Source organism: Acinonyx jubatus, chromosome X (genome assembly GCF_027475565.1).
Source record: "Acinonyx jubatus isolate Ajub_Pintada_27869175 chromosome X, VMU_Ajub_asm_v1.0, whole genome shotgun sequence".
NCBI classification, from domain to species: Eukaryota; Metazoa; Chordata; class Mammalia; order Carnivora; family Felidae; genus Acinonyx; species Acinonyx jubatus.
In genome coordinates, this window is record NC_069389.1 from 15353573 (window position 1) to 15366265 (window position 12693).

Here is a 12693-nt window from a genome sequence, read left to right on the forward strand (position 1 = left end):
ACCTTGCCGGGAAATCAGAGGTGGAAAGGACCAGAATGAGGGGCCATTCAGGGAGACAGGGACTGGGATCAGAGAAGCCGGGGTCTGTCCATCTCCACTGGGAGAAGCCCTCGGGGCCAGGTCACAGGGGCAGGACTATCTTACCATCCCCCCAGCCCCTGACTCAATTATACTAAACATTGAACCTTTGGGCCCAAAGAAAACAATTCTAAGCATCTGGTTCAGAGGTTATCATTGCAGGCCCTCAGGCAGCAGCCAGCCTCAGCTTGACACCTTCCACAGTGCTACAGGAACCTTGCCACCTGCCTCAGTTTCTCCATATGTAAAAGGGTTTGTGCACATCTATCTACAATTCTGCTGCCATCCTTAAACCTCGCCCTTGGAATATCAAATAATGTGAACAGCAATGATATATTTTCTGCTAGACTATGAGCAACTTGAGGGAAGAACAAACCATTTTATCTTTATTGTAACCTTCAAAATCTAGCCCACTGCCTGGCTAGATACACATTTAAGCTCTTAAGAGAATAGTAGGTTCTTAGTAACTGTTGGTTAGATGAATGAATACAGATTTCTAACTGAAGTTTGAGTGTTTGTATTCAGATCATAATTATCATTATTTCTTTTGTTTTTTACTTTTTTTTATTTTAGAGAGCAAGAGAGAGCATGCAAATGGGGGAGAGGGGCAAAGGGGGAGGGGGAGAGGGAGGGAAGGAGAGAGAGAGACAGAGACAGAGACAGAATATCTTAAGCAGGCTCTACGCTCAGAGCACAGAGCCTGACATGGGGCTCAATCCCATGACCCTGGTATCATGACCTGAGCTGAAATCAAGGGTCAGATGCTCAACTGACTGAGCCACCCAGGTGCCCCAATTTTATTATTACTTTTTTAAATGAACACTTAATGAGCTCTTGCTCTCTGCCAGGCACCATTTTAAAAGCTTTACATACACTATCTCATTTAATCCATCCAACAACCCCCTGAGCTAGGGTCATTATTGTTCCAATAATTAGTACTACTCCAATCATTATGGTAACTATTATTACTTTGATTTTACTTTATTTTTTAAATGCAGGGTATTTTTTTAAGTTTTATTTATTTTTGAAAGAGAGAGAGAGAGAGGAGAGGGAGAGGAGGAGAATCCCAAGCAGGCTCCACACTTTGAGCACAGAGCCCGACATGGGGTTCGAACCCAAGAACTGCAAGATCATGACCTGAGCTGAAGTTGGACGTTTAACCAACTAAGCCACCCAGGCGCCCCTATTACTCCGACCTTACAATTCATTTATTTAATGAGGAAACTGAGGGCGGGGGGCCACAGAGGTGAAGAATTTGCATGAAGTCACACAGCCTGCAGATGGAGGGACCTATTCAAACTAGACACTCCGGGCTCAAGGTCAGAGGAACTCTTCCCCCACACAATACTGCCTGCATACGGGGGATTTTGTGGAGAAAGCACTGGTGTTTGATTTCACAGTAAACCTGTTATTTTGCAGTGTCATTTTTAAGACCTCTGTCCCCTCTTCTCCAAGCCATCTTTTTTTTTAATTTTTTTTTATTGTTTATTATTTTTGAGAAAGACAGAAAGAGAGACAGAGAGCAAGCAGGGAAGGGGCAGAGAGAGAGGTAGACACAGAATCGGAAGCAGGCTCCAGGCTCCGAGCTCCCAGCTCCCAGCTCCCAGCACAGAGCCGGACATGGAGCTCAAACCCACAGACTGTGAGATCATGACCTGAGCTGTAGTCGGCCACCCAACCGACTGAGCTACCCAGGCGCCCCTCCAAGCCATCTGTAAACTCCCAGACTGAAAGCTTCAAGGCTGGAGACTATGCTTTAATTCATCTGTCTCCAGCGCTGAGCCCGGCAGCTGGCACTCAGTAGATCCTCAATGAATATTTGATGATTGAATGAAGCCAGCAATAGACTATGCGACATCGAAAAGTTTGTATCCAACTCCTCTGAGAAACAAATGTTCCGCCACATCTAAACGACAGGTCTGCCACTTTTTAAGTGGCAAGATGGATAATGATGTTCATATTATATTTTCATCAATGAATTTCAGAGCACGAGACCAGAATCCTATTGACTACTCACCCCCAGGCACCTGCTCCATAAATATCTTAATGTAGCCATCCTCGGAGACAGAGCCCAGGTACTGAACGATATTGCGGTGCTTGAGGTACTTATGCAGAGCTATCTCCTCATGCAGGGGCTGCGAGTACCTAGGAAGAAAAACAAAGCCAGCATCAACTGCCTGGGGCCCACACGGCACTGTGCCAGTACCTGTCTTGCTCCTGGCCATTCCTTCTTTCTGCAAATGTTCTCTCCCTTGGCTCCCGTGAGAGTCCCCGGCTTCCCGTAAGAATACTAGCCACACAGGGCCGCTCAAGGCCAAAGCGGTGTCACGTCTCTCAGGCATCCGATGGAGCACCTGGTGTACGGTGGGTACTCGATGAATGGCTGCTATGGTTAGGTCTACACTCTCCAATTACCCTTTGCCTCTCTGAGCAGGTCCTCTTCCTCTGTCTCTCATGAAGAGTGGTAGCGTTCCAGAAGGTTCTCTCCTCAGCTGCCCTCGAGTCTCATTCCACACACTCACTTTACACTATAGACCTCCTAACCCAGTGTCTGGCTTCTTTAGTATATTCAACCTCTGGTCACCGTATTTTCTCTTCCTAAACTGCATACCTCATCATATCACTTCTCTTCATGAAATCCACATAAAGACCATATTGCTTAACATGGCACACGAGGAGTTCAAACTCCAGTCAAACTACATCTTTTAAAATTTTTGCCTCATCTCAAGAGCCCTCCACCTCCATCCTACATTCAAGTCACAACAGGTAATCTGTTGTTCTCCGAATACACTCTGTGCTTGAACAGCTCTGTTCTTCCCGCAGCAGAGGACGCTTTGGGCTTCCTCTTTTCTGTCAGACGAGCTCCTACTCATCCCTCAAAGACCACAACTCACCCAGGAAAAGTAATTAGTTCCTCTCCTGTCCTACAAACATTCTGCGTGCCCCTCTATGATGGCACTTGTCGCTCTTACCCCCAGGCAAGGGTTGACAGCCTAAGTTCAGCTCTAAATTTAGGGAATGGGGCAAAAACAGTGTCTAAGATCCTTTCTAGCTCTAAAATCCCAGGAAAAGCTATCGGCAATGAAAAGCTTAAGTGCTGCGACCAGTCAAAGGAGGTGGTACATGCCAGCAATTTCCCCGCGATACAACTGCAGTACCTTATCCAGCATGACCCTAAGAGACAGTACTGGACAAGGAATTCCAGAATGTAGCTCCTAGTCTTGACTCCTCACATGCTGGGAAAAGTCATTTAATCTTCCTCGGCCTTAGAAGCAGCTAGAGGAGTTCATTTCAGGACCGGCCTTTTAACTCAAACAAGAGAACACACAATCCCATTACGAATGAAAGGACAGATGAATGAATGTGTGAATAAACGAACAAAGGGACGATGAAGGGTCTTATGGCTGCTAGAAAGCACTTATAACTAATGATTCAGTGACCACTAGGACAGAGGGATATTTGCATGTGTCCCTCAGTGTCCAGCACTGAAAGCAACACGCAGATGTCACGTGACCACACTTACGTAGTGGCCATTATTGTGTATGAAGCTTCTCTACAAAAACACTCGACAGTCAATGATGCCACGTTCTTGTTTAGAATTGGTGGGGGGGGGGGTGAATTTAAAAAGGCATAAATATTTAATTAGACTCAAAACAATGTTGAAGAAATAAGTTAGCAGTTGTGGTGGTTAAAAAAAAAATACCCAAAATCTTTGAGGGTGAGATTCAAGGGCAGGGTATTAAAAAGAGTCTGTACTGCAAAAAGCTAATTTTCTTTTTGCCACGCTTAATTTTCTGTAATGATACATTTGAATAAATAATAGCCACTTACAGGGCGCCTGGGTGGCTCAGGCAGTTGAGCAACTGACTTCAGGTCAGGTCATGATCTCACGGTTTGTGAGTTCGAGCCCCGCGTCGGGCTCTGTGCTGACAGCTCAGAGCCTGGAGCCTGCTTCGGATTCTGTGTCTCCCTCTGTCTCTGCCCCTCCCCCGCTCATACTCTCTCTCTGTCTCAGAAATAAGCTTTAAAAAAAATGGTAGCCATTTACAATTATGACAATGTGAATTAAAGCAGAGCCACATTTAAAAAAATTTGCCAATGTCTAGCTATGTAAAAATGTAAAATTTCAGACCTAGTTGATGAGTGGAAATAAAAAAGTTTTCTTTTAGGATAGGACTCTTGGCATTCCACATGCCTTCAAGTAAAGTTATTCCGTCTTCTGCATCCATTTATGATACGCAAAGAACAACAAATCACCATTACCACGAGAGAATGTTCAATTTTTTGATGACATAATGACTTCGTTCTTCAGTCCCCCGCACCAGCACTGATGGGCACAGGGTTTGGGTGTGAAGGTGGCAACTGACAACAAGGATGGCCCTCCCCGACTTGCCTGCTGTCTCTCTCTGGGATTTCCTTGATGGCTATTCGCACTTGGTTGCTCAGGTCTCTTCCGGCATACACGACCCCGTACGTGCCTTTCCCCAGCACGACCCTATCGCCGTTGGCATTGCGGTCATACTCATACTGAAGAAGGCAAAGCAACAGGATCAAAAAACACACAACTTATGGAGGAGCCCCATAAAAACCTAAACATTGTCCTGCAAGTTTTTATTTATAAACAATGTTATCTGAGTCCCGGGCAGGTCACATTCCTTAGGTTATGCTATTTTCAATACGTAATGACTTTAAAAGGGTCATACTCAGTTACTCATATATTAACAACATGATTTTATGAAATGGAATCCAAGAAATTCAAAACTACGAGTCATAGGTAACTTCATGGGCTCAGCGTTGGGAGATTCTGCCCCACTTTAATGCTGCAATTTAAAAAGGCTTCTAAGCATGCCAAGAGCCCCAAAGAGGTGCCCTCCTGCATGATCCCTCATTACCTTCTCAGGAAACCGATCCTTTTCTGTAGCCCAGAGAAGAACTGAAGGTCGATAAAAATTAAAATTGTCTTAATACAAAGCACATAAGCAGGGCCTTCCGCCTTTTAGAAGAACAGACCTAGCACCAAACACACCGCACACATTCTGCCTATAATCGCCACTGCAGTTTTGTCCCCCCAATCTCATTATCGAAAGGTGTTGTACAGCTGCATTCTAGTTGGTCCTTTTCGATGATTAAAACCAACATATCTCTAGGCTGAGCCATACTTGTTCTTTTTTGTGATCCGCTGTGCATTCTTACAGAAGGGCACAGAACGTGTGTGGGTTCCTTCCACACAAACTTTGAAAGATGCTCATGACAGTTAGGATCACTAACAGGTTCCCATCATGTCTGATTTAACCAGACATCAGCATGCTCCACAAAAGCCTTTTCTCTCACACCGTTTTCGGCCCCCACATCTGTTACCTTCAAAGTGCATCTCTTAGTTCATTTGCACAACAAACTTTGATTCTAAACTAAGAATTCAAGTACGTGAGTCAATGATTAAAATGAATCCTTTTGATATTTTCTGAAAGAAACCTCAAAGAATGAATTTCAAACTAACTTGATAGTAAAATACCATTAAATTGTCATCAATGGGAGGACCTCAATTAGTGGCCAACCTGAATAATTGTGCAATATTTAAACACACGTCTAACACTGTAGTAACCGTGGACGAGAGCTGTGTTGCCCAGAAGAGCTCAGGGTTCTCACACCTGTCAGACTGGCAATTATCAAAAAGATAAGAAATAAGTGTTGGTGAGGATGTGGAAAAAAAGGAACCCTTGTACACTGTTGGGAAGGCAAACTGGTGCAGATACTGTGGAAAACAGTATGGAGGCTCCTCAAAAAACAGGGGTGCCTGGGTGGCTCACTTGATTAAGCATCTGACTCTTGATCTTGGCTCAGGTCATGATCTCGTGGTTCGTGAACCTGAGGCCTGCATCGGGCTCTGCACTGATGGCGTGCAGACTCCTTGGGATTCTGTCTCTCCTTCTCTCTGCCCCTCCTCTGCTTGTGCGCTCTCTTGCTCTCTCTCAAAATAAATAAACTAAAAAAAAAAAAAAGTTAAAAATATAACTACCACATGATCCAGCAATTCCAATGCTGGGTATTTACCCAAAGAAAATGACAACACCAATTCAAAGAGATACATGCACACCTATGTTTACTGCAGTATTTACAGTAGCCAAGATATGGACACAACCCCATGCCCACCCGTAGATGAATGGGTACAATGAACTGACCAACTATTTCTCTTGTAGTCTCACAAACATTATTAATCAGCAGAGAAAACCCTATCCATATGTTGTACACAAAATAAAACTTTACTTTAGTCCATGCCAAATTTTTCTTAAATATCCCAGCTGAGAAGATCCCAAAGTAATGAGGTTCTTCTACAGACATATTCAACTTAATCTCTGAAAGTCACAGATAGTGAGAGCTAGCTCATTCATTCTAGAGTATTTTTAAATAGGAAGGATTGTCACAAAAAATGGGATGTTTTCTTTCAGCATCAAAGACACAATAAATATTTTTTTCCATGTTCTAGGTCTTCTATGACTTACCTCTAAGGTGTCCCCATCGGTTTCCCCCTCCAGCTCAACTGTACTACCCATTGTGTTGCTTATCATCTCTTTGACCAAAGCGCAAAACCTAGAACAGCAAATGTCACAAAGATGCTAATTATCATCACTCATGCTCCATAGCTTTAACTTAGCCTTATTACATTAAACTGTGGTTATATAAAGCAAGTTTGTACAATTTCATGGAATAATCAATCTACTCCTTGATTTGACATAGTACCTTAATGACATAGTACCATTAAGGTACTATGTCAAATCTAGTTCAAATACTCAATGTGATACTTGAGTCCTCTCTATACAGGAGCCCCACCAACTGATTGCCCAACTGAGGCCTGAACATCTCCAGTGACAGAGAACTCATTACCTCACAAGTTTGCTTATTCCGTGGACAACTTGATGAGAAGCTAAGCTTCTCATTGAGCTAAGACTCCTTTTAGGTGGGTCTCATCCACAGACTGCTTAGAATTAATCCCTTTTCTATGTAACAGTCCATTAGAAAAGTACGTAAATTTACTAAATCCCTTTAAATCTTTCCTCCTTGTTCCCTCAATGTTTCCTCCAGGATTTGTTTCGAAGTCACTCCAGTAGCAGGTAACTCTTCAAAGGTGTCCCTGCATTACTCTCCTCGTCTGGCCCTAAGACCAGTGTTCCAGATGTGACCTAATCAGCGCTAAGGATAGTGGGATCATCACCTCTCAAGTTGTCGACGCTCTAGTTCTTTGTAAACAGTAAGGTCTTAAGGAGAGGGGTGAGGAGGAAATGTGTAAGATGGCCTCATCATTCTCTTGACACAGATGAAGCTTAACATCAACTATTACCCCCAGGTCTTTCTCACGGATGCTGCTGGGCTACATCAGCCACTTCCGACATTTGTGCAGTTGTTTATTTACGTACAAGAGATTTGACTTGCAAAATTTTTATGGTATTCTCACACGATCATAGGGAAAGGTATTGTATACTTCCAGATAATTTCCACAAAACGTTAAAATGTTATTTTCTGCAACCCATCCCACCTTTGCTTCTTTTAATCTCTGAAAGCTGGGAAAACCAAGAGTCAGACTTCTTAGGAGACATATGATACGAATTCACCAGAATAACTAGAATATAAAAGACATGACCATTTCTTGTCCACGTATGGAGCATGTGGAATGCTCGTGCACTGCTGCTGGAAGTGTGAAGTGATGCACCCGCTTTGGAAAGCATCAACCAAAGCTGAATATAAACCTGCCCTACATCCCAGTAACTCCAACTTCTAGGTATACACTCAACAGGAATCGGTATATGTTCACCAAAAGACATGTACAAGAAAAGGTCACGGTAATTTTATTCATAATAGCACCAAACTAGAAACAATCTAAACGTTCACCACTAGAACAGATAGATTGCTGTATATTCACACAAAGGAATACTACACAACAATAAAAAGGATGAAATGGTACATAGATCATGGCTAAATCTAATGGATATTATTTTAAAAGAAATAAGTGAGGAAGAGTAAACACTTCATGGTTCTATTTATTTGAAGGTCAAGAACAGGCAAAACTAACCATTGGTGACAGAAATCAAAACAGTTACCACTGGAGGGGGGTTAATGACTGGAAAGGGGCACAAGCAACCTTCTAGGGTGCTGATATACCTAAGTGCACTTACACACTTCACTTCTATGTATGTTACACCTCAATTTAAATATTATGTAAATATGGAGTGCCTGGGTGGCTCAGTCAGTTAAGCGTCTGACTCCTGATTTTGGCTCAGGTCATGGTCTCATGGTTCACGGGTTCAAGCCCCACATCGGGCTCTGTGCTGACAGCACAGAGTCTGCTTGGGATATTCTCTCTCTTTCTCTCTGCCCCTCCCCTCACTCTCTCTTGCACACTCTCTCAAAATAAATAAATAAACTTAAAGGAAGGAAGGAAGGAAGGAAGGGAGGGAGGGAGGGAGGGAGGGAGGAAAAAAGGAAGGAAGAAAAACCCGCCAGGAGCATCATGCTTACTGGTGAAAAACTGGATGCTTGCCCCCTGAGTTCAGGACATCTGCTCTTGCCACTTGTATTCAACAACTGCACTGGTTGGGCAATTAGGTAAGAAAAAGAAATAAAGGCATCCAGGTTGGAAAGGAAGAACTTTATCAATCTGCAGCACACATGATCCTGTATACAGAGAGTCTTAAGAAATTCAATAAGAAGTATGAGAACTGGGGTGCCTGGCTGGCTCTGTTTGGTAGAGCATGTGACTCTTGATCTCAGGGTTGTTTGAACTCCATCCTGGGTGTAGAGATTTAAAAAAAAATAAAATCATAGGGGCGCCCGGGTGGTTCAGTTGCTTAAGCATCTGACTTCGGCTCAGGTCATGATCTTGCAGTTTGTGAGTCTGAGCCCCGCATCGGGCTCTGTGCTGACAACAGCTCAGAGCCTGGAGCCTGCCTCGGATCCTCTGTCTCCCTCTCTCTGCCCCTCCCACGCTCACACTCTGTCTCTCTCTCCCTCAGAATAGATAAACATTAAAAAAATTTTTTTAATCTTAAAAATAAAAATATTACAATCACTAAATGAGTTCAGCAAGTATATTTCTATATACTAGCAAGAAACACTCTGGAAAAGAAATTAAGAAAACTCCATTTGCAATAGCATCAAAAAAATAAAATACTTAGGTATATGGTTAACTAAAGAAGTATAAAACGTGTACACTGAAACTACAAAAAAACTGTCAAAAGAAATTACAGACCTAAACAAATGGAAAGATGTGCCATGCTCATGGAATCGAAGGCTTACCGTGACATAATTAGAATGGCAACGCTTCTCAAATTGGTCTACATATCCATTGCAATGCCTGTCAAAATCATAGCTGCCTGTTTTGCAGAAATTGTCAAACTGATTCTAAAATTCACATGAAATGCAAGCACCCACAATACCCAAAGTAATTATCAAAAACGAGAACAAAGCTGGGAGGACTCACATTTCCTGATTTCCTAACTTACTACAAACCTACAGCAAGAAAGAAAATGTGGTACTGGCCCAAGAACAGATATACGGATCAATGGAATAGAAGTGTAAGTCCAGAACTAAACTTTCCTGGTTATGGTCAATTGATTTTCTTTTTTTAAAACTTTTATTTATTTTGAGAGAGCGTGAGCAAGCAAGCACACACACAAGAAGGGGAGAGACGGAGAAAGGAGGAGAGAGAATCCCAAGCAGGCTCCGTGCTGTGAGCACAGAGCCCGATGTGGGGCTGGAACTCATGAATTGGAAGCTCATGACCTGAGCTGAAATCAAGAGTCTGACGCTTAACTGACCGGGCCACCCAGGTAACCCTGGTCAATTGATTTTCTGAGCCTGCCAAGACCGTGCAGTGGGTGAAAGAATAGTCTTTTCAACAAATGTGCTGGATCAACCACATATCCACAAGCAAAAGAATGAAGCCAGACACCCTACTTTACACCATGTACAAGAATGAGCTCAAACTCGACCAGAGACCTAAATGTAAGAGCTAAAACTCTTAGAAGAAAAGAAGCACCATAAAAAACCTTGGCTTAGGCAAAATCTTACAGGACACCAAAAACACAAATCACAAGACAAAAAATAAATTGAACTGCATCAAAATTAAAAACCGTGCTGCAGAGAACATCATCAACAGTGAAAAAACCACCCGTAGAATGGGGTCGGGGAAGTTATTTGCAAATCACATATCTGGTAAAGGACTTGTATCCAGAACACGTAAAGAATCCTTAAAACCATTAACAAAAATACAAATAATGCAATTAAAAATGGGCAGTTGGGAGAAGCCTGGCAAACACCACTTTTCACCAGGTAAGCCAAGTTATTATCACCAGTAATGAGACAAAGATACTGTACAGATCCTGAAGTCGTGCATGAAAAGGACAGGACATCACTTCTGTGAGGTTCCTCCCCAAAATGCATGATGCTAATGTAATCGTGAGAAACAACAACCCCCAATTGAAGGGCTACACACGATCAATGGCCTGTACTCTTTGGAAGCATTAAGTCAAGAAAAACAAGGAAGCAATGATGAAGATAAACAGGGGCTACACAGATATGACCATTAAATGTCACATGATCGTGGATTGGAGTGCGGAGCTGAGAAAAAATCTTGTGTTTTGCTGTGAAAGACATTAGTTGGACAGTAAGTAAAATGGGGATAAGGTCTGTAGATTAGAGAACCATATCAATCTTAATTTCCTGATTAGATAGCTGTGCTGTGATTATACAAGTGAATGTTGTTTTTAGGAAATATGCACTCAAGTAGCGAGAGGGATGAAGCATTATGTCTGCAAGTTATTCCTCAGCAGTTCAGAACAAAAATAATCATATGCATATGGAGAGGAATGTAAAACAAATGTGGTAAAGGAGTAACACTGGAGAATTCTGGGTGAAACATATGGAAATTCTTTGTACTGTTTCTTTGAAATTTTCTTTTATATGTATATACATATATATACATGTATATGTAGAGAGAGATCTATACATATATATACACACATATATGTATATATACGTATGTATACATATACACACATATATATGTATAGATCCATCTCTCTATATATAGATATATAGAAATTTTATTATCAAATTAGTTTCCATACAACACCCAGTGCTCATCCCAACAGGTGCCCTCCTCAATGCCCACAACCCAGTTTCCCCTCTCTCCCACCCCCCATCAACCCTCAGTTTGTTCTCAGTATTTAAGAGTCTCTTATAGTTTGCCTCCTTCCCTCTCTGTAACTTTTTTCCCCCTCCCCCTCCCCCCGGTCTTCTGTTAAGTTTCTCAGGATCCACGTATGAGTGAAAACATATGGTATCTGTCTTTCTCTCTGACTGACTTATTTCACTTAGCATAATACTCTCCAGTTCCATCCACGTTGCTACAAATGGCCAGATTAGAAACTGTTTTTTAAAATTTATTTAAAAAAAATTTAGCCTGCTTCAGATTCTGTGCCTCCCTCTCTCCACCCCAACCCACTCGCATTCTGTCTCTCTCTTAAAAATAAGTAAACATTAAAAAATTTTTTTTTTAATTTTAAAGTAGGCTCCGCACCCAACGTAGGGCTTGAACTCACAACCCTGACATTAAGAGTCACATACTCTACCAACTAAGCCAGCCAGGTGCCCCTTCTGAAACATTCTTATAGCTCTGAATGTTTTCCCAAAATGAAAAGTTTAAAACATTCTTTTAATTGGGTAAGGGATTTGAGCAGATCATTCTCCAAAGAAGATATATAAATGGCCGGTAAGCTCATGAAAAGACGCTCACTATCATCAGTCATTAGGGAAATGCAAATCAAAACCACAATCAGATTCTACCTACTGCCCACTAGGATGGCTATAATCAACAGGACAGACAATAACAAGTGTAGCAAGGATGTGGAGAAACTAGAACTTTCGTACACTGCTGACGACAATGTCAAGTGGGAAAACAGTCTGGCAGTTCCTCAAAGGTTAAAGAGAGAGTTACCTAAGACCCAGTAACTTAGCTCCAAGAGAAATGAAAACACAGGTCCATGCAAAAACTTGCACGTTAAGGTTCACAATAGCATTATTTATAATAGCCAACAAGAGGAAATAGCCCAAGTGCCTTTCAAATGAATAGTTAAATCAAATATATCCATACAATGGAACAATGATCAGCCACAAGAAGAATAAAGTACCCACACAAGCTACAACATAGATGAACCATGGGAATATAATAAGTAAAAAATGTGAGACACAAAAGACCACATATGATATGATTACATTTATATGAAATGTCCAGAAAAGGCAAATCCAGAGACAGAAAGTAGATTAGTTTTTGCACAAGGCTGGGGTTAGGGGGGTTAGGGCGAGGGAAAATGGGGAGTAAGTGTTAACGGACACCAGGTTTCTTTTGCGGGTCATGAAAATATTCTAAAATTAGAACGCGGTGATGGTGGCAAAACTGGGAATTTATTAAAAAAGACTGAATTGTACACTTTCAATGGGTATACTGCATGGTATGCGATTCTTCCCTCAATGAAGCTGTAAAAGTAACTTTTTTAAAGTTAAAATTTCAGAAAAGGCAAATATTTTTCACAACAAAGACCCTTAAAACTGATTTGCCACATG

At 41.9% G+C, this 12693-nt stretch overlaps 1 protein-coding gene across 5 annotated transcripts in view; it reads right to left on the reverse strand.

The window, feature by feature from the left end:
* MAP3K15 (mitogen-activated protein kinase kinase kinase 15) overlaps positions 1 to 12693 on the reverse strand; it is a 123013-nt gene that overhangs the window by 22856 nt on the left and 87464 nt on the right. For all 5 annotated transcript variants that reach the window (XM_053202134.1, XM_027054690.2, XM_053202136.1 and 2 more), the window contains 3 exons: positions 6579 to 6666; positions 4472 to 4605; positions 2096 to 2223 (listed from right to left, as the gene is read on the reverse strand). In XM_053202134.1, coding sequence (XP_053058109.1) covers positions 2096 to 2223; positions 4472 to 4605; positions 6579 to 6666 — 350 coding nt within the window. The remainder of the gene's footprint in view (positions 1 to 2095; positions 2224 to 4471; positions 4606 to 6578; positions 6667 to 12693) is intronic.